Raw genomic sequence first — 27,596 nt, 5'->3', positions numbered from 1 at the left:
GGAAGTTAAAGATGACCGTCGTTCAGGACACCCTTCAATGTCTACTGATGTTGCTCATGCCAGGAACGTCAATGAAATTGTATGTACCAATCAAAGACTGACTGTCCGAGAGATTGAGAAGAATGTAATATTTCAGTTGCATCATCTCATGAAATCCTGACATAGCATCTTGGAATGCATCATGTCGCCACCAAGTTCATCCCACAGCTCGTGAGTCAAGGGTTGTGACATTGAGACCAAGGTCCAGTCTTCACAATGGGTCAGGAAAGGATTAGTTCATCATGAATTCATGCTACAGAGACAAAATGGTAATTGATGTACTATCAGGATGCGTTGTGATGCCTGCGAGAAAATGTGAGAAGGAGATGGCCTGAAATGTGGCGAGACTGTTCATGGCTCTTGTATCACAAGAACACACCCACACGTTGCTCCCTGTTGGTGAATAACTATCGCACAAAAAATGAAATCACTGTTCTGCCTCATCCTCCATACTCTCCAGACCTGGCCCCAGCATTTTTTTTTTTTTTATTTTTTTTTTATTTCCAGATTTGAAAACCCCATTGAAAGGATGAAGATCTGCTATGACAGATGAGATACAAGAAAATTCACAGATGGTGGTTTGCATGATCCAGCAAGAGGCATACCAAGACTGCTTCCACAAGTGAAAAAATCATTGGGAGTGGTGTATCAATTGTGGAGGGGCATAGTTTGAAGGAGTCCATACGCAATAAGTAAAAGTTAAATGTGAAAAATTTTTTGGACAAAGTTCCAGGATTTTTTTAACAGAACTCATTGAAGAATTGCCAGCAATCACAGTTTTGCAGCTTATTAATCTATTGCTAAATTATGAACATGCTTTTTTGCAAAGTACAAATTAAGTAAAGGACCACTTACAAAATAAAAACAAAGCCTCATACACTGTACTTCATGCCCCCATACCACATTCTGCAAGCAGCAGATGAAAAGGAGCTGCAAAAGATGTTGGGTGCAGGAATCATAGAATGTGAGTCTAGCCAATACAACAGCCCATTGTTCAGTGTAGATAAGAAGGAGGAGACATGTGGGAAAGAGAAAAACCAGAAAACACTGAATAATTATTACAGAAGTTTAGTGGTGCTAAAGTACTTATAAATCTGGCTCTGACTTCAGATATCACTAGGCATTGTTGGCCCCTGAATGCAGACTGTATACCACATTCCTTTATGAAGGGCAGTGCTATCAGTATCAAATGCTTCCCTTTGCACTAAAAAAGACCATGTCAGCATTTATTCTAACACTGGCAGAGTTTTTTGGTCACGATCTACTGAAGCACATCACCTTGTATGTAGATAACATTCTGATTGCAAGCAATACATGGAATGAACATATGGCAATCTTAAAGAAAGTTTTTCAGAAATTCGAATCTGCAGGTGCTAAACTGAACCTGAGAAAATCTCCTAGGTCAGGGGAAGCCAACTATATTGTATGCACACTCCCTTTCACTCGACTTGGAGGATAAAACACCAATATTTGCAGGGATGCTAGTCTAAGTAGATGAAGAAGCAGATTTTCCAATTAATATGTTATGCATAGTTGAACCCTAGGCAGAAAACAAGGAGTTGGATAAAGCACAGTGCTTTGTATGCCATAATTTGTCATACATAGGAGAAGTTGATCAAAGCCATGTAGTGCCATCAGTGTAGATAATTTTGGATCAGCGGCAGTAAAGCTAGCATGACATGCACTGATAACCAATTTGGAAAAGTCGGTGGAAGAAGAGTTGTATAGAGAAATCAGTATTAAGTATACTAAGCCTGAACAGTCTGTCAATTTTGCTGCACTGTGAGGGAAAGTGTCACATTTGCACGGAAGTGATAGGGAGGTAATGGAAAAATTGTTAGTGGAATATGCAGAATTATTCAACCTTCCAAGACCATTTCCAACTAGGCCACTTATGCAGCAGAGAATTCCCACTGGGAACTGCCAGTGTATAGGAAGCCATGACAGATTCCACATTACCTGAAACCAGTGATGGAGGAATTTGTAAACCAACATCTCTGTGATGGAATAACAGAAGAGAGTACCAGCCAATGGGGCTGATGAGGGGTGAGGAGAGGAGGGGGGGGGGGGGGGGGGGGGAAGGGAGCACCAGTCATTATTGTACCAAAACAATAGCTCAGAAGGCAGTAGGGCATACAGATTCAGTTGTGACTATCAATAATGAATCAGCATATCGTAACACTGGACACCCAGTATCACACAATACAAAAACTTTGAATAAGCTGAGGCAATGCCATTATTTTGCAACTATGGATCGATGAAGTGGGTACCATCCATCGGCGGTAGTGCCAGAGAATGAATATAATTCCACATTTACAGTTCTGGTCATTAACTGCTCCACTGAATGCCATTTGGGTTGACAAATGCCCCTGTGACATTCCAAAGCCTATTGTCTGGGGAATTATGAGGCCTGAAACTGCAATGACACATGGTATACTTAGATAATATTACAGTATCTTCTAGACATATGAGAACACATGGTACATTTGTGGGACATCTTTAGTCATTTGTGAGCAGCACTACTTTTAGTTTATAAAAGCATTATTTTTTATCAAAAGAAATATGTTATTTTGGCCATGTTATCAGTCAGGATCATGGGCAAACAGACCCACAGCTCATAAAAGCCATGCAGGAATTCTCTACTCCTACTATGGAAAAAGAGCATCAATGATGTATGTACAAAGACTGAAGCAATGAATGAAACCCAGGTCTCATGCTCACTAGGCACATGTGCTAACTACTATGCCTCCCTGCCACAGTGACTTTGCACAACTGCATGGACTACCCCAGATGTCTGAGACTTGACAAGGTCTCTGGAACCATATAGTTTCATTAGAATAAAGCACCTATGCCTGGCTTTCAGGCAGAATCCCCTGTTTCATTTGACACTGAGGTGCTATTCCAACACAATTGGAGACACTCTGCAAGCTTGTTCAAGTTTAAGGGGAATACCAAGTGGACTGGGGCATGAGCAGGAAATTGGATCAAGGAAGGAGGTGTGACAGGGCAGTCCATGCAACTGAGCAAAGCCACTGTGTCAGGGTGTCTTACTGGTTAGCACCCAGCAGTACAGCTGGACTCAAATCCTGTCCTTGCTACAAATTTTCATTCATTGCTTCAGTCTGCATATACGCATCATAGATGTTTGATACTTGAAAAGTCTCTGGAACCTCACAATTTCATTAGATAAAACACCACCACTCCTTTTTAGGCTTGGATTTTTATTACAGGTGTCAAAGTTTGCAAACATCACTTCATGGATATCAAAAGTGGTTCATACTAACATGTGATGCCAGGAACCATGCCTTAGGGTGTGCATTATACCAACAAACAGACAAGGCAGAGCACCTGGCAACCTATGCATCAAGGCAGATAAATAAGGCAGAAAATAATTACTTAACTATAGAGAAGGAGATGTTCAGCCTCATTTATGGTATCACATATTTCCATTGCTATCTTTATGGTAGATGTTTTAGTCATGACATATCACACTGATGGGTCTCAAAGAACAAACTAGACACCTAACTTGATGGGCTTTATGGCTTAGTGAGTTTGATTTTGAGGTAGTACACTGCCTTGAGAAATTAAACGGCAACACTAGCTGATTGTTTCACAAGATACGTATTTTGGAATGTGTTGGTATTTCTGCAGATGAGTGGTATAAGGCTCTGGCTGCTGACTATAACTGTCAGCAGTTGCTATACAAACCTAGTTCTGTGTTGATTATGGAGTGCTTTACAAAAGAACAAAGTATTGGCAGCATAAGGTCATGCCAGCAAATTTATATGGCAAGGTACTGTCTTAGCAGGGAATGTAGGTTGCTGTGCTACTGAGTGATGTGTTATGGAACATTATTGGTGGGGAACATGGAAGTATGACTTGGAGCAGTATGTGAAAAACAGTGTACTGTGTGCACAAAGGTTTTAGTTCAGTTAACAGCAAAGTGCATTACAAAGGTTGCCAGACACCAATGGACCTTTCCAGATGATTGGTATGGATGCCCTCTGCCAGTTAGCACAGGTGCTGGAGAGGGACACAAAATGGCTTATCTGCAATCAATCACTTTTCCCATTATTTGGTTATGATTGCTTTGAAAAACTAGCAGACAGAAACTGCATCTCAGGCAAAAGCAACAAATTTTAAAATTAGGGACATTGGAAACTGTGGTAACTGATTAGGGTACCAGTTTCATTTCAAAGTAAATGAAAAAGGTGTGCAGACTTTTATGAATTCAGAAGTTATGGACAAGAGCATTATACCCACAAGAAAATGAAAGAATAGAAAGCGTACAGAGAAGAGCAGGAAAATGTTGAGTTATTAAGTGAATAGTCACTGTAGTGACTGGACTGCTCTACTACTATATGTGGTAGCAACTTGTAACTCAAAGGCACACCAAAGTACAGGATTATCACCATATGAGGTCACTTATGGTCAGAAGATGCTCTCCCCTTTTGAACTGTGTAAACCTTATCCTGGGGATGATGTATCAATTGTTCATAATTTTGTTAAGAGGATTAGTGGTATCTGAAACTGGGTTAAGAAAGAAAATACAAAAGCCCTGGATTGGCAGGAAGGAGAAGGCCAATCTGCCCAAGTACCCTGCAGGGCAATTGGTAACGTTGACCAATCCCTATATTCTGTAAGGCAGACAAAGAAATTCATTACACCATACCGAAGGCCTTACCATGTAATGAAATACCTTTCTGGTCAATGTGAAGTTACAACCCCTGACTCAAACCACTGTGATGATTGATACTTGTGGGGTGAGTGTGACTGTTGAAGGGTGTCCTGGAAGCCCTGTCTCAGTTACTGGTAGCTTCATCCAAAGGAGGAAGGGAAGAGATTGAGGGTGATGGAGGAGGGAGGGGGGGGGGTGAAGTTAAGATCTGGTAAAATGAATGAATTACCCCTACAATGCTCCAGTTTATCAATATGTCATAAGACCATGGGGTAGCCTAGTGAGCTAAGCAAGGATTTCCTCTTCCTTGAGGGAGACACAATACATATGTGAACTTTATCTGTGTTTTTCTTGTTAGTTGTTGGTGAAATGTGTGCATATGTGTAATGGTTATGTTTAAGTTTGTATGGATTACAAAGTACTGAAATTCAAATCTTAGAAGATGTTGCATTTCTGCTAGAGGCTTACAAATCAGCATAAAGGGCAGATTTTATTGTAGTTAAAGTATGTGTTAAGGTAATATATTAAAAGGTCAGACTTCTATTTACGAAGAATGTGTAATGTTGTTAATGGTATGAAGAGACTTAGCATCAATGATTTCAGGCTTGGTAATGGCTACAGGAGTGTGCTGAACTCAGGAATAGTAGTTAATAATGTTACCTTTCCAATCTTATTTAACAAGAAATATTAGTTAGGATGTTGATGTGAAGGAAAGTGTGCGGTTTACTACCCAAAGGAAGTTCAACGCAATACTCTCCACTTCAGAACTGTTGCAGTGTCAAGCTGAGTGACTTATGTTATGCCCTACAAAGCTAGTGCCTACAGTTCCCGGGTCATGCAAGTTGAAACTATTCTGTGCCAAGAAACCCAGTTATGAGTGTCCCTGAGAAGTGATTATACATAGAAACAAATAGTTCCAAAGGGCAGACTCACATTGGCACTTTTCAGTGGCAGACCCAGTAGTTGTCATCTACACAAGATATAATCAGAGCTGGTTAAACAACACACAACAATTAGAACATCGAGGGCAAAGCCTGATAAATAGTAGCACCTGTTGTGACATCATGGGTTCTTATTTCTGGCTACCCAGTAACGTAACCAGCACCACATTCTTAAACACTTCCTGTTTCTTACTCCACCTACCTGAGCTCCCCTTCAAAATTCTCCCTAAAGAAAAAAATGAAAAAAAAAAAAAGATCTACCTGAACATTACCTTAGACTTTACCCAGCTCACTTCCATAGACTGAGTGCTTGCTGCCCAGAATGGCTGGAGTTTGATGGAGAAACTGTTTGAGCATATATGACAACATCAAAGACTAATTGTGTGTGGAACCTCCACATCCATTACACTCATAAGTTTGCTAATAAAAGGCACTGTCTATTAGTGTCTCAGGTGTGAAATACATGACTCCCATCCCTACAAACCTCCTGCCTGCATGCTTACACTAATAATGGCAGCACCCGTCAATAGGAACACTAGCTGTTAAAGTGTTGCAGATGCCAAAGACTAACAGAATGGTGCCTGAGATGAAGTGTGAAAGTTCCAGGTACAGCAGCAGGAAGAAAGCACAGAGTTGCATTCTTCCAAGAGGAAAAGGGTGATACTGCATGAGCCTAATGCCAGAAAACCCATTTTCCACAGGCATGCTGGCATGACAATATGCCATGGCATCCATCTAGATGCTGCTGCACACCTTTTGGTCGGTGACCAACATGTTACCAAAAACAAGGACATTCTGACACAGGGTGAACATGAAATTGCAGCAGCCACACCAAAACAAACTCACATTGGCATGTACAAATACAAGCTTTCCATCCTGTTAAGTCATCAAAATGGTGAATTATTGAGTCAGTGTAAGCTGTAGTTTTGGCTTCCACTGTGAGGGCACTATTGGTCCACGATCACCCTTACACCAATGCTTATTAGGGCAACCAGGCGCTGAACTAATGGGCTAAGGGTCTAACTGAGGCCCTCACAGCCACTGAGACACGGGGCTCTGCCAGTGCCAGATGATGTCAGCAAGATGCTTGACTGGATGCCTATGTCTCTGTCATTCACCATGGCTGGGCATGTCCCAGCTGCAGTGCTTGCAGCAAAACAACTCCCAATCACTGTGTCAGCACCTGATATGACACTGCCAAGGTATGATGATCATGCAAGGACACCTTCTAATGGGCCGTGCCAGGTATAGCAGCTACTGAGTCTGCATGATAATGCTCACCAACAACATCTGTGGGTTTGATGCCCACACCTAGCGCCCACCAAATGCAGGGACAAATTGTTGGAAAGTAGTAAAGGGAGGCTGCTGCCATCAAGCAGATTTTTACTCACTCTGACCCACATCCTCCATCAGAGAACACCACACCCATTGCAATGGAGTATCAAACAAAATTTGTGGCTCAATTTAGGACTTCTTGGGAGTCAGGATACAGCTTTTTATCTTGGGTGGAGAGCCATCACCAGAATTATAAGTTATTTCAAGTAGGGACCAGGGAAATGTTTTGGGACCTTAGATGTTAATATTGTATATTAATGAGCTGTCAGACAATAGTGACAGTAACCTTAACTTTTTTGAAGATGTTGCAGTTATTTGTAATGACGTACTATCTGAATAAAGCTGCACAAATGTCCAGCCAGAACCTGACACAATTTCAAAGTAAAGCAGAGACTGGAAATTTGCTTTAAATATTAAGAAACATAAAATTGACATACATGGAAGATAGATTGCTACTCACCATAAAAATTGCATTAGTACAGACAGACATAATGAAAAGACACTTAAACATTTGCTTTTGGTCAAAGCCTTTTCAGAAAAGAAGACACACACACACACACACACACACATTCCACATGGGAAAAATATATTAAAAAACAAAGATGCGGTGACTTACCAAAGGAGAAAGCACTAGTAGATAGACACAAAAAAAAAAAAAAAACACACAAACACACACACAAATTTCAAGCTTTTGCAACCCATGGTTGCTTCATCAGGAAAGAGGGAAGGAGAGGGAAAGACGAAAGAATGTGGGTTTTAAGGGAGAGGGTAAGGAGTCATTCCAATCCCGGGAGTGGAAAGACTTACATTAGGGGGAAAAAGGGACATGTATACACTCACACACACACACACATATGCAGCCACACATATACAGACACAAGCAGAGATATGTAAAGGTAAAGAGTTTGGGCAGAGATGTCTGAATTGGCAGATGCTTGACAATAGACATCATTTCTTCGATGAAGCCCTCCTTAAAAAGTTTTGAGAACCAGTATTAAGGGAAACATCTACAGAAATTCTTCATGACCCAAGCCACATATCACTCCCATAATGACCATTAAGACAAGATTAGACTAATTACAGCACGCACGGCGGCGTTATCCTCACACTCCCTATGTAACTGGAACAAGGAAGAAACCCTGACTTGTGGTAGCATGCTAAGTATCCTCTGCCATGCACTTCATAGTGATTTGCAGAATATGTAGACATTGATGCAGAAAGATTATAGCTGTCATCACTTTGGTATGGTATTGCTGGTAACTGTTGAATTTCATATTAACAGAGGGTTTTATGTTGCCATTTGTGAGGAAACAGTGAACATAGAGGACTGCAGCTCATTGAGCTTAATTGTCCTAGCCATGGATACAGATTATGAAGACGTTTTCTTTAATTTAAATCACATATGGGCTTTAAGGTGTTGGGTGCATGGGGGGGGGGGGGGGGTTTCCTCCAAGTAGTGCATGAACTTGTGGGCATATGAAGGTGCCATGGCTTTTCTGAGAATTTATTCACAGATTTGTCCTTTAAGAAGAACACACACACACACACACACACACACACACACTGGAAGCAAAGTTGCATTATTTCCACTTTTTCCACTTGGGTATCTGTTGTGTGTGTGTGTGTGTGTGTGTGTGAGAGAGAGAGAGAGAGAGAGAGAGAGAGAGAGAGAGAACTTAAAGCATATAAAAATTTGGAGAGTTGTTATTTGTATCTATGTATGTCAATTTAATCATCTACAGGTGAGTGGTTCATCCTGAAATTCTATTTTTATAAAAGAGTATATATTGAATTTTTAATCATCTGTACTATTTATGTCCCTCAAAAATAAAATGATTTCAGCTAAAAATATAATACAATAAGATGCAATCAGTTTTACGTATTTCATAAAATAAATTCTTCAGTCAATGAAATGCTAGATATTTACCTGTGTGTCTTCACAGTCACAGTCACATAGTAAGTCAATTTTAAGAATAAGACTCTCATTCACCCCTGTTGGCTTTATTTCAATGAATTGGGTCCAGTTTGCTTTGTTTTCAGGGCATTTCTTGACCTGAAATGACATTTTAATGAATAAATGACTATCAAATCCAGTTCAAGTAAAAAAGAAATCTAACACTATTTCATACAGAAAAGGGGCATACACTTACAATTTATTATAACAAAGACAACAGGAAACCTCACTTGTATTTCAAATACCCATGGTATTAAATGACTGGGGAAAAGTTGTAACAGTAACAAATAACAAACAATTTAAACTGTAAATTTTAAATATTTCCTGGCATATTGAATATTCAGATTAATTCCAGGTTTGCTAGCAGTTGTCATTAACTATAATCACTGACATTTCAACTGCGCACCTACCAGTAATTTTCAAGTGATCCACTGAAGACCAGTGAAGACTTCTCTCTTGCCACAATTTATTACTGCAATAGGCAACCAAGAAATTAAGAACATACAGTTGCATACCAACCAGACTGCAGGGCCTTCTGAAAATTTATGGAGAAGGGGGTCTACCTTTATGGCCAGTAGAAAGCAACACAGGTGTTCCTGCATAAGATGTAGCCAAATCTTTTGCTTCCGTTGAGACCACTGGTAGGGAAATACTCACATCACATAAGTAACTCACAAAGGGAAGCTGCCATTGGCTGCTCCCTGACACAGCTGAAATTTTGAAGGGTAAAAATATAGGGTCACCTAGTTTGGTTTAGATGCCAACACTCAACAGTTTCTGAGAAATGACATTCAAAATTTTGACACCACTTCAACAGTATCACATGTTTTGTCATACTTAGTGAGCTGTTAGCATACTCGTTAAGAGCATACTTTCAAATTTTTGTGCCATGTCTTCAAATACAATCTCACATTGCTTTTTTTCGTATCATTGAGTGGAAGTACATGACAATATTAACAGAGGAAACAAGCATTTCATATCTTATTAAGAATAGATTTTATCATTGCAAATCTTATATAAATAGCAGTAATTGAAAACGAAAAACTATAAATTCTAAAATTTTTATTTCATTTATACTTCTATTGTTCAGGAGAACCATTGCATTCCTCAGGCTGATATCTGTCATAAAAACATTCAACGCATGGTAATTCGGAGTGCCACCAAAACCATGCAAAGGCACAAACGCCACCCTCATATTTTCTAGTGTGATATCATTATGAAAAGCAACTTCACTGACATTTCTAAATACTTCATGAACTGGCAATAATTTCACGACAAATGACACATATAGAAGCATTTTCTAAAAACTGGAGCCTGAAATTGATTATGGGTCAAAGTATGTATTTTAACTGTACCACTTCTACTTGTGATTTTCCTTTGCTGGCCGATGAGAATAGGGCACTTCTGTAATTGGTGAATGCAATTCTTCATCTGTTGATGAAAGTATATGTCACAGGGTTGACAGAAAAGTGCACACTTCAGTGGAATTACTTTTAGTGAAAACTCTTTTATTCCAATTTCATTGACATACTGCCCATTGTATAAGAATAGATTGCTTTGCCCACTCCATGGGCCAATAATGTACAGAAATGGATCCATTTCTGCATAAGTTCACAAAACTTTGTCCAAAAACTGATGCTAGATTTCTTTTGTGAGTTCTCTAGATTTTGTGACTATTGTGTACTCATACTTTGCTCTTCCAGTAACTGATAAACATCTTGACAGACTCAAGAACCAAATTTGAAGACAAACAAAAACTGTTGCTGACAGTTTTCCTGAAATTGTCAATCCATACTGGGCAGTGTGTAAGGGTGTCACATGATCCAAATGGCTAACAGCTATTTTCATGATTTTTCTCATCTTGAAACAATAGCATTCTCTTATTAGAGGTGTGATACTCACATTCTTTTTTATCTATGCTTATAACAAAATAAGGATTGAATTCTGAAATTGTAAAGGAAGTTTGAGATTGAAACAGTCTTGCTTTTTCCAATTATTCACCAGACAGATGCTTCTACATTTACATCTTTCATACTCTGCAAGCCGCCATCAGGTGCATGGGAGAGGGTACCCCATGCCACTACTAAGTGTTTCCCTTCCTCTTCAATGCACAGATATAGCAGGGGAAAAACAAGTGTCAATATGCCTCTGTATGAGGCCTAATATCTTTTATCTTATCTACATGGTCCTTATGCAGAATGTATGCTGGCAGCAGTAGGATCGTTCTGCAGTCAGCTTTAAATGTAAGATCTCTAAATTTTCTCACAAGTGTTCTTCGAAAAGAACATTGCCTTCCCCCCAGGGATTCCCATTTAAGTTCCCAAAGCATCTCTGTAACATTTGCATGTTGTTCGAATCTATCAGTAACAAATCTAGCAGCACATCTCTGAATTTCTTCAGTGTCTTCCTTTAAACCAACCTGGTATAGATCCTATACACTCAAGCAGTGCTCAAGAATAGGTTGCCTAGCATCCTATATGCAATCTCCTTTACAGATGAACCACACTTACATAAAATTTTTCCAATAAACCAAAGTTGACCATTTAACTTCCCTACCACAATCCTCACTTGCTAGTTTGATTTCATATCACCTTGCAACATTATGCCCAGGAACTTAAACAACGTGACTGTGTCAAGCAGGATGCTACTAATGCTGTATCTGAACATTATGGGTTTGTTTTTTCTACTCATCTGCATTAACTTACATTTTCATACATTCATCTAACCAAGTGGAAATTTTGTCTAAGTCATCTGTAGCATACTATAGTCACTCATATTCAACATCTTCCTGTATGCCACAGCTTCGTCAGCAAACAACTGCAGATTGCTGCCACCCTGTCTACCAGATCATTTATGTATACAGAAAATAACAGCAGTCCTACCACACTTCCCTCTGGCACTCCTGATAATACCCTTGTCTCTAATGAACACTCACCATCAATGAAGTGTACTGGATGGGTTGGGTTGTTTGGGGGAGGAGACCAGACAGCGAGGTCATCGGTCTCATCGGATTAGCGACGGGAAGAAAGTAGGCCGTGCCCTTTCAAAGGAATCATCCCGGCATTTGCCTGAAGCAATTTAGGGAAATCACGGAAAACCTAAATCAGGATGGCTGGATGCGGGACTGAACCGTCGTCCTCCCAAATGCGAGTCCAGTGTGCTTGCCACTTTGCCACCTCGCTCGGTGAAGCATACTGGATTCTATTGCTTAAGATGTCTATATTCTGCATGCTCAAACCTTTATTAACAATCTGCAGTTGGGTACTGTGACAAATCGTTTTCAGAATTATAGCAATACGGAATTCACCTGTTGCCCTTCATCCACAGTTCTCAGTATATTATGTGTGAAAAGGGCAAGATGAGTTTCAAACAAGCAATAGTTTTTGAAACAGTGTTGATTTTTGGACATGACCCCCTATTTGGTCTCTATGAAGTTTATTATATTCAAACTCAGAATAAGTTCTAGAATTCTGCAGTAAACAAATGTTAAGGATATTGATCTGTAATTTTGTGGATCTGTTCTTTCACCCTTCTTATATACGGCAGTCAACTGTGCTTTTATCCAGTTGCTTGGAACTCTGCACTGGGTGAGGGAATTGTGATAAATGCAACCTAATTAAGGGACCAAAGCCATAGAGAACTCATTTGGAATTTCATCTGGACCTGGAGACTTATTTGTTTTGAACTCTTTCAGGTAGTTTCTCTACACCAGGGTCCATACAGGACTTTGTGTGATGGTCAAATGATGGTATGTTTGTATAATTCTCTTGTGTGAACTATTTCCTGAATGCAGAATTTAAAACTTCAGCTTTCATTTTGCTATCTTTAACTGTCACACAAGACTAGCCTGCTTAGCTATTTTACATAGGACCAGAATTTTTTTTTTATTCTTGGCCAGATATTTTGCCAAGGTATGATGGTGGTAGTTGTTGCATGCTTCAAACATAGATATTTTCACAGATACATGAATCTCTACTGTTCTTTGCCTGTCATCGTTTGTGTGTTCTCTTTTGAACTGAGAGAGCAACAGCCTTAGCTTCTACAGTATTTCCCGAATTTCATTGCTAAACCATGGTGGGTCCTTTCCATCCTTAATCCACTTAATACGCGCACACTTGTCCAGAGCACAATGTACAATCTTTTTAAATTTTGGGCATAATTCTTTTGCATCTATAATACATGGACTAAATGATTGCATTCATTGTGTAAGTTAGTTGCTAACAACTGCTTATCTGCCTTTCTAGCAGAAACACCCTCCTACCCTACTTAACTGGTTTATTAACTTTTGTAACCATAGTCACTATGATATCATGATCACTAATACCTGTCTCTATATTGACAAGGTATGTCTGTAGCAACATCTAAAGTATTTCCATTGGGTGTGGACTGCCAAACTAGCTGCTGAGGCAGTTTTCAGAGAAAACATCTTTAGTGCTGACATTTTTGGTGACACGACACTACCAGATCCTGTTTTTCTCCTTGAAAGAATTGCATCAGGTGTTTGAGGCTAAATTTACAACTTTATGACTGCAACAAGGCTGCTTCAGCCATTGCTCACTGTCACAGTGCCCATGAAATAGCCGAATGTCCCCTGTTTCTAGCCTCTGTAAAATGACTGAACAACTATCAGTTAATCATTTTGTATTTGTCTTGAGTCGATCCACCACTAATCCCTTGGTTCCTCTTTCAAAATAGCTGTTTCGTATGAGTAACCTTGCACCCTCACACACTGCCCATTATGGGACTAACACTTTTTAGAAAACTGTTACTGGCAGATTTTGTTTGTCTCCAAAACGTCAGTGACAGATTTGGTCCTCAGATCCAACAATATACAGGGTGGCACATTTATCTTGACCACCCTAAATAACTGTTTGTCCAGATGCAAATTACAAAATGTTTCAAGCAAATGTTCTTTAGCTCTCAGGGGGACATCAATCAGCATGACTGCCTTCATTGTAGCTATGTTTTTTTACAAATATATGAACAGTAGTATGACTTTTTTTAAATGGCACCCTGTATTTTTTATTCGGTAATTCATTTCCTCTCCTAAAGACCTATTCAAAAATGTATCACAGTGTACCATTCACTGAAACACAGTGTTATTAATTATACAACACAATATTGACTATGAGCCCAGAATCACAAACTCATACACTTGCTGGAGTTGTCAGAAACAAATGAAAAGCAAGTAAAAACAACACACAAAACTGACTTTCACTCTCCTGTACCATTGCCTGGGAGTAAAACATTCAAAGGTGCTCAGAGTGGTGACCCTGGACACTGATACACTGGTGCACTCTTTTAATGAAAGAATTATTTACTGCTTCCAGTGTCGCCTGCTGAAGAGAATTACAAGCAAGCATGATACGTTCCTGCATGTCCTCTGAAGATGTTGGAAAATCGCAATAGACAATGTCTTTAATGCATCCCCAAAGAAAAAAGTCCAGAGGATTTCAATCAGCAGACCTAGCAGGCCAAGTATCTGCTCCTCCTCAACCAATCCATCTGGCAGGATACCTTCAGTTCAGAACATGACATGCATGCAAGGCATTATGTGCTGGACATCCAGCATGTCGATACCACATAAGCATTCTGGTTCCTAGTGGCACTTCATCCAGAAGAGGAGGAAGAATTTGTCTGAGGAAGTTGGCTTATGCTATGCTGTTTAGACTACCATTGATGAAATAATGGCCAATAATTGTAGTATCAAGCATCCCACACCAGACATTAATTCTCCATTGATGCTGATGTTCCACCTGTCTAAGCCATCATGGGTTGTCGCTGGACCAATAATGTTTGTTCCCTGTATTTACTTGTCCTTTGTTTGTGAAGGAACATTCATCAGTAAATAGAACATTGAAGAAGAAGTTCACGTTGGTGATGATTTGCAGCCGTGCCCACTGACAGAACTGTACATGATTCTGGAAATCATTCCCATGCAGTTCTTGATGTAGGTGCACATGGTAAGGATGGAACCAGTGACAAGTAAGAATATAATGTACACTGGTTTTAGGAATGCCAATCTCATGTTCAAGCTGTCATGTGCTCACATGTGGATACATAGCAACAGAAGCGAGAACAGTAACTTCGGCAGCTTCATATGTGTGAGTGCTATGATGATTGCGTTGTCGGGGGTTGAAACTTCCATTTCCTGAAGCGTCACAACAAGATGAGAGAACATCCATCAGGAAGGTGGGTTCTTATCAGGATATTGCTCTTTGTACAGTCCCACTGAATAGCACTTCGGCTACCTTCACCAACAACAATAAAAGAAACGTTACATTGATGCAGTTTGTCGGAAGGACAGCCTTTACTGTATGCCTACTCTACACAACAGTTTTTAAAAGGACTAGACTACTGTACTAAATGTACCCATAAATAAGAAAACAGTATTGCAATTACCGTTCTGCTAACTTATATTCCCCATAGGTGAGTAGCATTTCTACCTTCTCTTCGTTGATGTACATTCTACTCACACAACTCTTCAACTGACGGTGGTTGACAGAATGACAGGTGTGATTTCAACTTATGTTTACATTTGTCCTCTGTCAACATCAGCATGTGGATATGTTCCATTACCCCAAGTTCCTGCAATAAGCGCTGGGAGCATCAATGTCAATGTTGTGTTTTGTAATTAATAACATTGTGTTTCAGTGAATGGTACTCTGTGATACATTTTTGAATAGGTCTTTAGGAGAGGAAATTAAATACCAAATAAAAAATACAGGGTGCCATTTAAAAACGTCATACCGCTGTTCATATCATTGTAAAAAACAAAGCTACAATGAAGGCGATCAAGGTGACTGATGTCCCCCTGACAGCTAAAGAACATTTGCTTGAAACATTTTGTAATTTGCATCTGGACAGACAGTTATTTACAGTGGTCAAGATAAATGGGACACCCTGTATAAACCAATTAATGGACTGGCATCAGAATGAGTACACAACAGCCACAAATCCTAGAAATCTCTCAAATGATACCTACCATCAGTTTTTGGACAAAGTTTTGTACCCTTCTATAAAAATGGAACGATTTCTGTTAATTATTTGCCCACTGGGGTGCATGAAGTGATCCCTCCTTATATGATGGGCTGTATGTTGATGCAACTGGAATACCAAGGTGTTCATTAAAAGCAATTCCCCCAAAATGTATGCCATTCCGTCAACCCTCCAACACATGTTTTTACCAAAAGGTTAAGAACTATAGTCGTCAATTACAGAAGTTTCCTTTTCTCATCACACAGCAAAGGGAAATCACAAGTAGAAGTATTACAAAATTAAAATATCTGCTTTGATCCATTATCAGCTGCAAGCTCCAGATTTCAGAAAGTGTTATGATATGTGTCTTTTACTATGGAATTATTGCCAATTCATGAGATATTTAGCAATGTTAATGAGCTTCCTTGTCCTAATGATGTCACACTAAAAAATGGTGCTCCAAATTATTATGATTTGTATGTTTTTATGACACCTGTCACTCTGGGGAGTGCACTGGTTCTCCTAAGGAAAAAAAGTAAAATGGAAATTGAAATTTTCGAATTTACATAGTTTTCATTTTCAGTTACTGTTAATTATAAAAGATTCGTAATATAAGCTCTGTTTTTTTTAAGGTTTGAAAGGCTTATTTCTTTTATCACTATTGATGATGCAAACTACCACACAATGGAAAAAAAGACATGGAATTGGATTCGAATACAGGGCACAAAATTTTAAAAGTATGCTCTTAGCTACCACATTACCAGCTTGCTTAGTTGAATGCTGTGCCTGGTGCTCTCCACGTATGCTGTTTGAGCCATTTACTTAGCACTGACATAGTAGCAATTTTTACAAAGGCCCCTCTCACAGAGTCTTTGGTGCTAATTGGTAATAAGTTTCAGGTGGAGATCACTGCTTTGTTTTGGCATGCCCTTTCTTCAACCTGTTTTATGTTCAAATATGAACATTTTGAGAAGACCCATAGTGTTTCCAAGAGTAATCATCTGTCTCCCCTGGTGGACAACCTTTTCATGGAGGACTTTAAGGAGAGAGCACTGGAATCAGCAGTCCTTAAACTAACTCTGTTTTGGAGGTATATGGATGATACTTTCATAGTGTGGCTTCATGTAGAGGATAAATTGATGGATGTTTTATACCACTTCACTCCGCAAGTGACAGCACTGCTTGTTGGACAGTGTGTTCAGCCTGCCACCACAGTCTTCATACATGCAGAGAACACGCAAAGTGCACTAATAAACTGCAAGATGAGAGAAGTCTTTATCAGTCTTCGATGGCTCACCTGAGGATGAGTAGCAAGTGTCTAGATGAAATATTGTGGAGTGCAGTCAATGATGACCCACTGTAAGCCTGAAACTTCTTTGGAGATACAATTTAATCTGTGTAAAATAAGTTTTCCAGTTTACATTTACTAAATATGAACCACTATATCAATATTTATCATTACATGTTTGTTAGAGCCATCTTTAATAAATATTTTCTTCAATAGTTTGTTTATACTTGTTTTCATATTAATGGCACCTGTTCTATAAGATGATTTAGAAGAAAAATATCATCATACTACACTGATTACTGTAAAAGTAGCTACTTAATTACAGTCATATGATAACTTTATTTTGTGTACTTTTCAAATGATTATTTTCACAACAAAATTTAATGTTAATTTCTTACAGTGATGTTGGCCAGAAATGTTACATTTGATCTACCCGGTTCATATTTCAGTCCTCCACATGTATTTCTTTCTGAAACATTCTTGTTCTTCTCCAGGCAATTTGTTAAGTATTTCACTGAAATATACTGGGTGGAATTGTCAATTATTTCCACAGTTTCAAGTAGTTTCTGAAAATAAGACATAACAAAGGAACTTAATTAACAGGTAGTATTTCAACTAATTGAACACATTTTGTTTTCTTACCTGTGCAAGGAGCTTACTTGACAATGAAATTTACTTTTTCTTTAAATTATAAAACAAGAATTTATGGGAAACAGGAATACAGATACTGTATACGCAACAAACTGTTCCCATAAATGTCTATACATACATATATTTCAGCACAAAGAAAGATACATGTGTACGCTGTACAAGGTAAAAAGGCTGACTAGAACATTAACATGGTGATTCGTCAGAGCAGTTAGAGGTCAAAGATCATGCTTTACGTGGTCGATGTGACCTATCGACACCACACAGTCCCCCCACCCTCCCCCCGCAGTACAGAGTACGACCTGTGAGGCCTGAGGGAAGGTCGTATGGGCGTCGTCGGTATCGGAGTGAGTAGTGTGAGGTGGAGGCGCACAACTGGAAGCTCCATCTCAGTCAGGGTGGCATGTGAAGGTGCAGTGACAGGCTGCAGGTCCCATCGTAATCAGACAGCCAGCGGGGGCGGACGATGCGTCAGTCGGCCCGGGAATAGAGGTGTGGGGAAGGGTGCGGTGTGCGAGCATGCCTGCACCTAATGCAGATCGAGCCATCCAAGGAGATAAATGCATGAACTCTTGATGGATTGCACTCTTGGGGGAGCGATAGTCTATGCACTATCCTGACATCTAGTTCATCATTGAGTGTCGAATCTCCAATGTCTGTAAGGAGCACGAGCACACGGTCTTCGAAAGTGACAATCGACACATCATTGACGCGGTTAGGTGGTACATTGCAGTGCAAGTTGAAATTTGGGGAGCAAGTCTCTCCAGTAGATGAACCGTCATCAAAACCTGTATATGGGGTTGATGATGACATGCTTGGGAAACCCGTGAACTGCGGTAATGAATCATCAGAAGGAGAAGACCCTACCATGGGATGAGCTAACTCATTATTGGGCTCAGCAATGGAAAATTCGTCCGGATGATACAACTGTGATGGCAGAGGGGCATCGGAGTCCACAAAAGCAGGCTTGAGCCTGTGCAGCAAAACGGTCTGCGGGCGATCTTTAACCATAATTTCAAACGTCGTCTCATCCCTCTGGAGTACTTCAAAGGGGCTTGCTGGGGTTGTCTAAAGGAATTGTCCCTGAGCATAATGTGGGTGCATGTGTTGAGTGCAGCTGGCACATAAGTGTCCGGCAGGGAATGACTGACAGGGGGTGCAGCCGTGCTGTCAAAAGTGGGTGAGCATTCTACAAATTAAGTCTGGGGAGGTGGGGAAATCCTTGGGTGCTTGAAGCAGGATAAGATCCCCAGGTAGAACCAGGTTCTCACAGAAAACGAATCTTGAGATGGTTCCCTGTAAGTCAGGTTTGAAGGTCGAACGGAGACTGAGTAACACCCAAGGAAGCACCTCAGACCAGAGGCAGTCATGGCACCTGAGTGCTGTTTTAAGGGTGTGATGCCATCGTTCCACTAAACCGTTGCTTTGAGGGTGGTAGACTGTTGTATGAATTTTTTTAATACTGCGAAGGTTACATAGAATCGTGAAAAGTGCAGACTCGAACTGTCGACCCTGGTCCGTGGTGATGGTGGACAGGCAACTGAACCTAGTGATCCACGATGAGACGAATCCCTTGGCCACAGTTTCCTCTGTGATGTTGGGTAAAGGAACAGCTTCCACCCAACGAGACATGTGGTTGATTGTGGAGAGGATATATCTGTGGCCCTCTGATGGTGGCAGAGGGCCGATAAGGTCAGTATGTACATGATGAAAATGTCCATGCGGAATCACAAACTTGCCAAGGGGAGGAGAAGTGTGGCATCCAATTTTGTTGCATTAGCAGGAAATGCAACTGTGTGCCCAGGTTTGACAGTTCTGCTTAACATTTTTCCAAACAAAATGTTTGGTGACGAGGCACATGGTGGTGCAGACGCCAGGGGGGCAAGGTTACGCAAAGTATCGAAGGCTTTTCGGCGCAACGTGGGACGGAGCAACAGCCACAGAGTGCCAGCAGAAGAGTCGCACCACACTTCATCCGGAATTATGGGAAACTTGGCTTTGGTAAACACAAGCGATGTCTGAGGATCTGTGAGGAGAGCTTGAGATTCCTCATCAGAGCCCTGGAGTTAAATCGACGATGTGTGAGACAGTATTGATACGCAAAAAGAAGTCAGCAGGGATGTTTTCCATGCCTCTGATGTAGCATACATCCATAGTAAATTGAGACACCAGGTCAAAGTGGTGGAAACGCCGGGGGAGGGGGGGGGGGGGTTGTCCTCAGGAGGGTTGCAGAAGGTGTACGCCAGTGGTTTGGGGTCAGTAAGGATGAAGAAAGAATGGCCCTCGATGTCAGGGCAGAAGTGTTTGACGGCTTCATAGACCGCCAGAAGTTCTCTATCAAAAGCAGAATATTTCTTCTGTGTTGTAGATAGCATTTTAGAGAAGAAATGGAGTGAAACCGTGTTACCTTTGCGTTGCTGTAATACTACCCCGACCCCAATGTTGCTGGCATCCGTAGTGATGAACAACTCAGCAGATGGACCAGGGTGGGTGAGTACGACGGCGTGAGCTAACGCTGTGTTTAGAGCACTGAAGGCCTCTAGCATAGGTTCAGTCTAACAGACTGCCTTAAGGCTTGAAGACTGTTTGCCAGACAGCGAGTCTGTCAGAGGGGCCTGCACAGCGGTGGCAGAAGGTAGATGTCAGTGGTAGTAATTCATAGTACCCAGGAAAACATCTCAGTTATTTGTACATAGCCAGGGATGGCAATGACGAGATAGCCTGCATGCGGGATTTGGGAGGCTGTATTCTGTCTGCGGAGACGGTGTAACCTGAAAATGTCACAGAAGACTGGCGCAATTGGAATTTATCTTTGTTGACCTCGACACTGTTGGAGTTCAAAGTCTGGAGGACCTGGGATAAATTATCTTCGTGGTCCTCAGTCGACTTGCTGAAAATGAGGATGTCATCCAGGTATGCAAAGCAGAACCCGCACTGTTGTAAGACTGAGTCAATGAAACGTTGCCACATTTGTGATGCATTCTGTAAGCCGAATGGCATGAAGTTGTATTAGAACAAACCAAGTGGCGTGATGCTAGCAGTCTCTGGAATGTCTTCCAGTGCTACGGGAATCTGGTGATAGGCATGTTTACAATCAATCACACTGAAGACTGTGGCACCTGATAACATATGGGTGAAATCATTTATGTTCAGCACTGGGAAATTTTCCATAACGGTATGAGCATTTAAGCATCTGTAATCACCACACTTTCGAAAAGAACTGTCATGTTTGGTGATGAGGTAAATTGGTAAAGACCAATTGCTGTCTGATGGCTGTAGAATGCCTGCCTCCAGAAGTTCGTTAATTTGCTGCCAGGCTGCACGCAACTTAATGGGGTTGAGGCATCTAACCTTGTGCCTAATAGGAGGGCCGGCAGTGGTAATTACTTTGTGTGTCATTCCATCAGTGATGGAAGAGACTGACAACTGCACATGAGGCTGAGTAACATCTGACGTGAAGTTTTGGGGTGAGTCAGGCACGATGAGGTGTAGCCATTAGAGCGAGTGGGAAAAGGCAGCACGAAAGTCTCATGCGTATTATGTGAGCGCGGCATGTGCTTGTTTGGAGGGGTCAGCTGCAAGCGCATTACGGAGCAGATTGGAGCATGCAGCAACTGTCTGTTGTCAGCTTTGCCTTGAGTAACCGGCACAGACGAGAGGCGCTGGCGTTGCGCGGGGAATGGCAATGGCTGTCAAATTACGTGGTTGGCGTGCAAGAGAGGGGGAATGTTTACCAACATGTGGGGTGGCTGCCTGTGCGGTAGGTGTGTTCGCTGCGCATGCACAACAGTCATTAGAAGCACTGTTTGAAACACATGGCCCTGCACGTTGCGGGTGGTGGGTACAGAGATCATTGAACGCGAATCGTCACATGCAATGAAGGTTTTTGAACTAACCTGATGAGTGTCCATGGTGGTGTCTGCTGATGAAGGTCGATCAGGTGAAGGAACTGTGGATTGCAGTTGCTGCAGCGAGGTACAAGCCATGGTGAGCTCGTCGAAAATATGAGCAATGCATTGTTTCAACTCATCGTTTTGCCGACGGAGTTGTGCTGCTGTGTCGTACTCTGACAGTAGATTAGCGATGCAGGTCACAATTTTGTCCATGAGGCTGGAGCACTCGTGAACCAAATCACATGTCACTATGGAAATGGAACAATGAGCATAAGTGCCTGAGCACGGTATCTGAGTGTTGTCAGAAGGGCAGTGTAGCACTGAACCTTGAACTGTGTTCGAGGAAAGTTTGTAATGGGACAAAAAATCCATACCAAGAATTGGTTTGTCAACATTGGTGATGTAAAAAGTCCACGGGAAACATAGAGGAGGAGATAGATGCACCATAACTTTAGCAGAGCCGACAGTTTGTAATGTTGATTCGTTGACAATGCATAGAAGTGACTTCTTCGGTGAAAAAATGGGAGGAGCCAACAATGTAGGTATGATGGGCACATCAGCACCTGTGCCGACTAGGAAAACAAGCTGCAAAAAAATGTCGGTCATGTATAAACAACCGCTGGGCCGAGAGGACACGTGGACAGAGTGCAATATTTGAGGATGCCTGTGAAGTTCGCCGCAGGATCCGGCGTCTTTTAGATCCTGCGGTCAGTGTTTGGCTGCTGTCAAGGTAATCTGCAATTCTTGGCCTCATCCCCAAAAATCTTGTGGTACCAACAGTATGGATGAGCCAGATGTGGCAGTATCGGTGGTTGTGACAGCAGAGGAGGTTTGTCCTTGTTGATCTGTTCTGGAATGTAAGCCAGGATGTATGGTGCATGTGCAATTCTTGAGTGCTTGGAAAGAGGAGAGAGTGAATGAGTACTGCCCAGTGGTGTAGATGGTGAGGAGGCAGAATGAGCCCTGTCTCTGCCTGCAGACAGCCAGTAAACAGGCGGTGTAGTGCCAACCAGCGGTGAGAGGTGTGCTGGTTGTTTTTGTCGCAGTAGTGTGTACAGCTGATCTGCGATGCGAAGGCAAGAGCCAATAGACTCGAAGGAGTGCAGTAGCAGGTGTATCTGCAGGTCAGTAGGTAACTTGGCAGACCACACTGCTGACAGGGTAACGTCCGGCATCATGTGCTCACTCACAAGAAGCCAAAGGCGGCGCCATAGTTGTGACAGAGTGCAGGCCCCCAGGTGTTCCTCGTACAGGCTCTTGATTATTAATTCCTGCGGCGAGCAGGTGAGTCAGTTCAATATTGCCCTCTTGGCAAACTTGTATTTTGGTGGCAACGGTGGCGAAAGGAGGAGGTCACAAATTAAATCTGAGTGGTCATGGAGGTGCGTGACGAGACATAGATGTAAACCGAAAAGGTGCTCCACAAGCACGAACCATGAAATGGAGTTTTACTCATTTAAAGGAGGTAGCTTCAGCAGACGGCCAGGGAGGGGGGGATGACGAGGGTGGCTCCAGCATTGTCTTGGAAGGCCTGCCGTCCCGTGGTATGATAGGCTGTCCTGTAACCTGACACTACTGGCGTGGGCATGTTACTAGCAAACAGATCCCGAACAATGGCTGGTTGCAATGTCCCTGATGAATCATGGAAGCATGACATGGCAGGCACAGTTGAAACAAACGGGTGAGCAACATATGAGGTAGGCCCATAAACTGGACCGGAGGTTAAAGGCACAGTTCTTAAATTGTCCACCTCAGAAATGACGCAGAAGGCCGGCATGGCAGGCACATAACGGCACGTCGGATACGCACCCTGTGTGGTAGGACCATAAATCACTGGTGAAACCTGCTTGTGGTCACATTGTCGTGGTACAATGCTCCTGGATGGCGAAGTGCCATTGGGTGTGCTTCAACCCACATGGTCAAGAAACTGGGCGACAGATCTGGTGGTTGAGCCTGGCGAACTTGATGTATAAAACTGTGCGTTGTTAAATTGTGAGGATGGCAAAACTGGCATAACTTTATAGCAGTTGACCACGTGTGCGTTTTGCACGAATGGTGGCATTGCACTTGGCACTACTGTAACTGAGATTGCCCACGTAGAGGATCAAAGCACGTGTGCGAATTTGGGTCCCTTTGAACACTACACGAGCAATCGATCGTTACACAATTCTGGAAATCGTCCACTTCACCTTTCACATGTTGGCGTGCACAGCCCAGCAACATGAAACCTGAGTCCATTGTTTGAGGTAACAGTGTAACACTCAGCTGTTGTAGAGCTGCTAGGTTTGAGGTTAACGTCATTGGAGATCACGAATCACTGTCCATTAGCGGCGTAACAACTGATGGCAGGGGATTGGCGTGGCCTGATAGTAGTAGCTGAGCCTCCAAATCCTCGTATAAAATGTTGAGTGAGGCAGCCATGTCAACAAATGTAAAACCTGTTGATTCCACACAGCCGGCGTGGAAATCTCGAAAGATGTAGAAACATCGGGGTTACCAATATTGGAAATGGGAATACAGATAACTGTATATGCAACAAACTGTTCCCATAAATGTCTATACATACATATATTTCAGCACAAAGAAAGATACACATGTACACCGTACAAGGTACAAATGATGACTAGAACATTAACATGGCGGCTCGTCAGAGCAGTTAGAGTTCAAAGATCATACTTTACGTGGTTGATGTGACCTATCAAAGCCACAATTTTTTAAAAAAAATAAACAAGACGTTTTACTTTCTTAGGAATGTCTAATGATTCTTTTGGAATGATTTTATTAATTAATTAACAATTAAACTAGATAATACTAAATCAAAAGTGGAAAAAAGGACGGGCATCCAGCCACCCCTTAAAATTAACACACCAAATCTGGTTAACCATAACAGCAGACCCCGCAAGTTGGGATAAATGCTTGGAAAGAGAGAATACAAAATCAAAAGTAAATACGGACAGCATACCCATCATGAATTTACAAATATCTTGGCTAACAAAGCAGAATGATACATTTGAAATTACAAGATTCTGAGTGGATATTAAAATATTACAGAATTCACTCTTCTTGTAAAGGTGGAACACAAATAAAATTTTGACAGCCAGTTAATGTGTATCATATGATGTTTGGAAGTACTGTTCCACTAGTCTGGTTCCTGTTGCTATGAACTCACTGGTTGCTCTTATTCTCTGAAAACTGAAGTCCAACATATCACTAACAAATGAAGCAATGAGATAATCTCTAATATGTGCTTTCCTGATGGAATACTGCTTGACTAGGTTTGAAATTCAGATTTCTGGCTAGTGACACAATTGTATCTAGAAGGTGTTACATAGAGACTGGTTTACATGGGAACTCATGTTTAAACGTGTACTTTTTCATGTATTCCACTCCAAACTCTACTGGGTGACAGACCAGTAGCAATTTACTGTAGCTCTGGCAATCATTTAATGCTGTAGCAATATCCAATGCTGAGATACAAAAAAATTGTAGTATATTTATACACCATATTACATGCTACATATGACCTTCACTCTTCAGACTTATTTCAGATTATATATTTATAAATAATATTTATAATGTGAAGCATACATTACATTTTATGTACATACAGCAAAGGAATTTGCAAACATAGTAACCGTGGTAAAAATAGACTTATGAACTATTTAAATAAATACATCCTTCTTTTCAATGACCAGTTTGGTTTCCAATCAGAGAAAGAAACTGAATAGGCAATAGCATATCTAATAAGACATGCATAGCTGCATTGGATGAAGGGAATAATACAACAGGTACATTCCTCAATCCAACCAAAGCTTTTGACGTAGTTGACCACAAAATACTGTGAAATAAGCTAGATGAAATGGGAATGGGGGGATTGGGGGGGGGGGGGGTTTAAAAAGTGATTTCACTCATATCTGGAAAATAAGAGCGCAGTTGACTGAAATTACACATATATCAAGTAGATCCAAATATACTGAAAAATATACTTCTGACCCTAAATATATAAATATAGGGATACCACAGGATGGTGTGCTAGCTCCAGTACTGTTCCTAATGTTCGTAAATGATTTCCCACAACAAATCAAGCATGGACAAATAATACTGTTTGCAGATGACTCTAATGTACTGATCACTGACAAGTCACTAGCACTAAGAGAGAAAGCTGAAAAAACACTTACCAGCATATATGAATGGGCAATAAACAATAAAGACACTTTTAATATAAAGAAAACAAGCACTAGGAAGTCCTACATAAACAAAAAGCCAGATTACAAAAACCTGAAAATAAATAATGAAGTTTTACAATGTGCAGAAAGCATAAAATTTCTGATAATGCTGTTGCACGCCAATTAAGGTGGGAAGAACATGCAACAATACCTTGCAGTACAATCTCTACAACATGCTATGCTCTCCGAATTTGTACATCAATATGTGATGTTTCATGTATCAGATCAATGTATTTTACTTATATTCATTCTGTTATGAACTACAGCATAATTTTTTGGGGAGTGAATAAGAAAAAAAATTGAACCATATTCAGATTGAAAAAAAGAGTAATACATCTAATGACCAAGAATGGAAATACAGACTGCCTCAAACTTTTTAAAAAGCTGGAAATACTAACTGTACCTTGTGAATATATTTTTAGAGTGTTATCTATGTTAAAAAATATTAACTACTATATTAAAAATTGCTTACTACATGATTATAAACCAGAAACTGCTACAATGTGCATCTGGACAGAAAAAATAATGTTAAAACTCAGCAGAACATATTGTACAACGCCATTATAATATATAACAAATTATAAAGCATGTAAAAGACACAGATACTATCTACTCTTTCGAAACAAAACTAAAAGATTATTTAAAAAATAAAAGTTTTTGCATAGTAATGGAGTACCTAAACTAAAACAGGTTACCTATCATAAAAAGTACTGTTTATGATGTGTATATACAAGTAATAATTAGCTAAGATTATAAAAACAAATGCAATTAGATTTTTAAAAAATTCATTGACAACTTCTGTATAAGAAATAAATTTTAAGCCACAAAAATTTCAATGTTTTATATGACAAATCCATACATTGTAAACTGTTTCACAGATTAATAAAGCAATCAATCAATCATTAATGTCAACAGGTGAGGCTTTCTCTTCCTAGTATTATGAGGGTATTGATATTGCTAACAGGTAAGATAAATGCCAGGATCTTACCAAGCACATTCCTGCTGGATCCTCCATCTTAAAATGAGAACTTACATCCCAACTCAATGTGGTACTGCAAGTGTCAGGACAGTGCACACATTAGCAGATTATATAATTACCAACCAGTTTGTGGAAATGAGGCAAAGCTACACATGCAGCAGTCATGCACTATAAAAGTGTGAAAACTATTCTCCAGTTCATGCCCTTTGAGAATTAGGCTACCCAATATTTGCCAAATGAAAGAAAATTCAAGAAATAAATTTCATGGAAGGGCAATCATATTCTGTAACCAGAAAATCTACCAGGCTCAAAAACTATTAATGTTAGTATCTTCATTAGCCTGTTGACTGCCCATTCATTACAAATAGATAAATCAGCACAAAAATTACCTCACAGCACATAAAACTATCCAAACTGGCAAAGTATAAACACTGAAAGTTTGTTTACACTATTTCTCCTCATTGTAAGTAAAATGGAGCAGGAAACAGTAGCGACTATTTCCATCCGTATCCAGCTTGTAAAAAGTGCATTACCTCAGTGAAGCCTACAGAAATGAATGCTTCACATAATTAACTGGATGCTACACACCAACTAGCTGCATTTCAACATCGATAAAGCATCCTGGAATTGGTAATTC

At 40.7% G+C, this 27,596-nt stretch overlaps 1 protein-coding gene across 3 annotated transcripts in view; it reads right to left on the bottom strand.

Annotated features, from left to right (window-relative positions):
• The window catches only part of LOC126235981 (integrin beta-PS-like), a 251,926-nt gene that overhangs the window by 80,515 nt on the left and 143,815 nt on the right, over positions 1–27,596 (bottom strand). For all 3 annotated transcript variants that reach the window (XM_049944961.1, XM_049944960.1, XM_049944963.1), the window contains exons 8-9: positions 17,612–17,779; positions 8,921–9,046 (exon numbers count right to left, since the gene is read on the bottom strand). In XM_049944961.1, coding sequence (XP_049800918.1) covers positions 8,921–9,046; positions 17,612–17,779 — 294 coding nt within the window. The remainder of the gene's footprint in view (positions 1–8,920; positions 9,047–17,611; positions 17,780–27,596) is intronic.

The sequence above is a fragment of the Schistocerca nitens genome, chromosome 2, assembly GCF_023898315.1.
Source record: "Schistocerca nitens isolate TAMUIC-IGC-003100 chromosome 2, iqSchNite1.1, whole genome shotgun sequence".
NCBI classification, from domain to species: domain Eukaryota; kingdom Metazoa; phylum Arthropoda; class Insecta; order Orthoptera; family Acrididae; genus Schistocerca; species Schistocerca nitens.
This window is presented reverse-complemented; position numbering and strand designations above follow the sequence as displayed.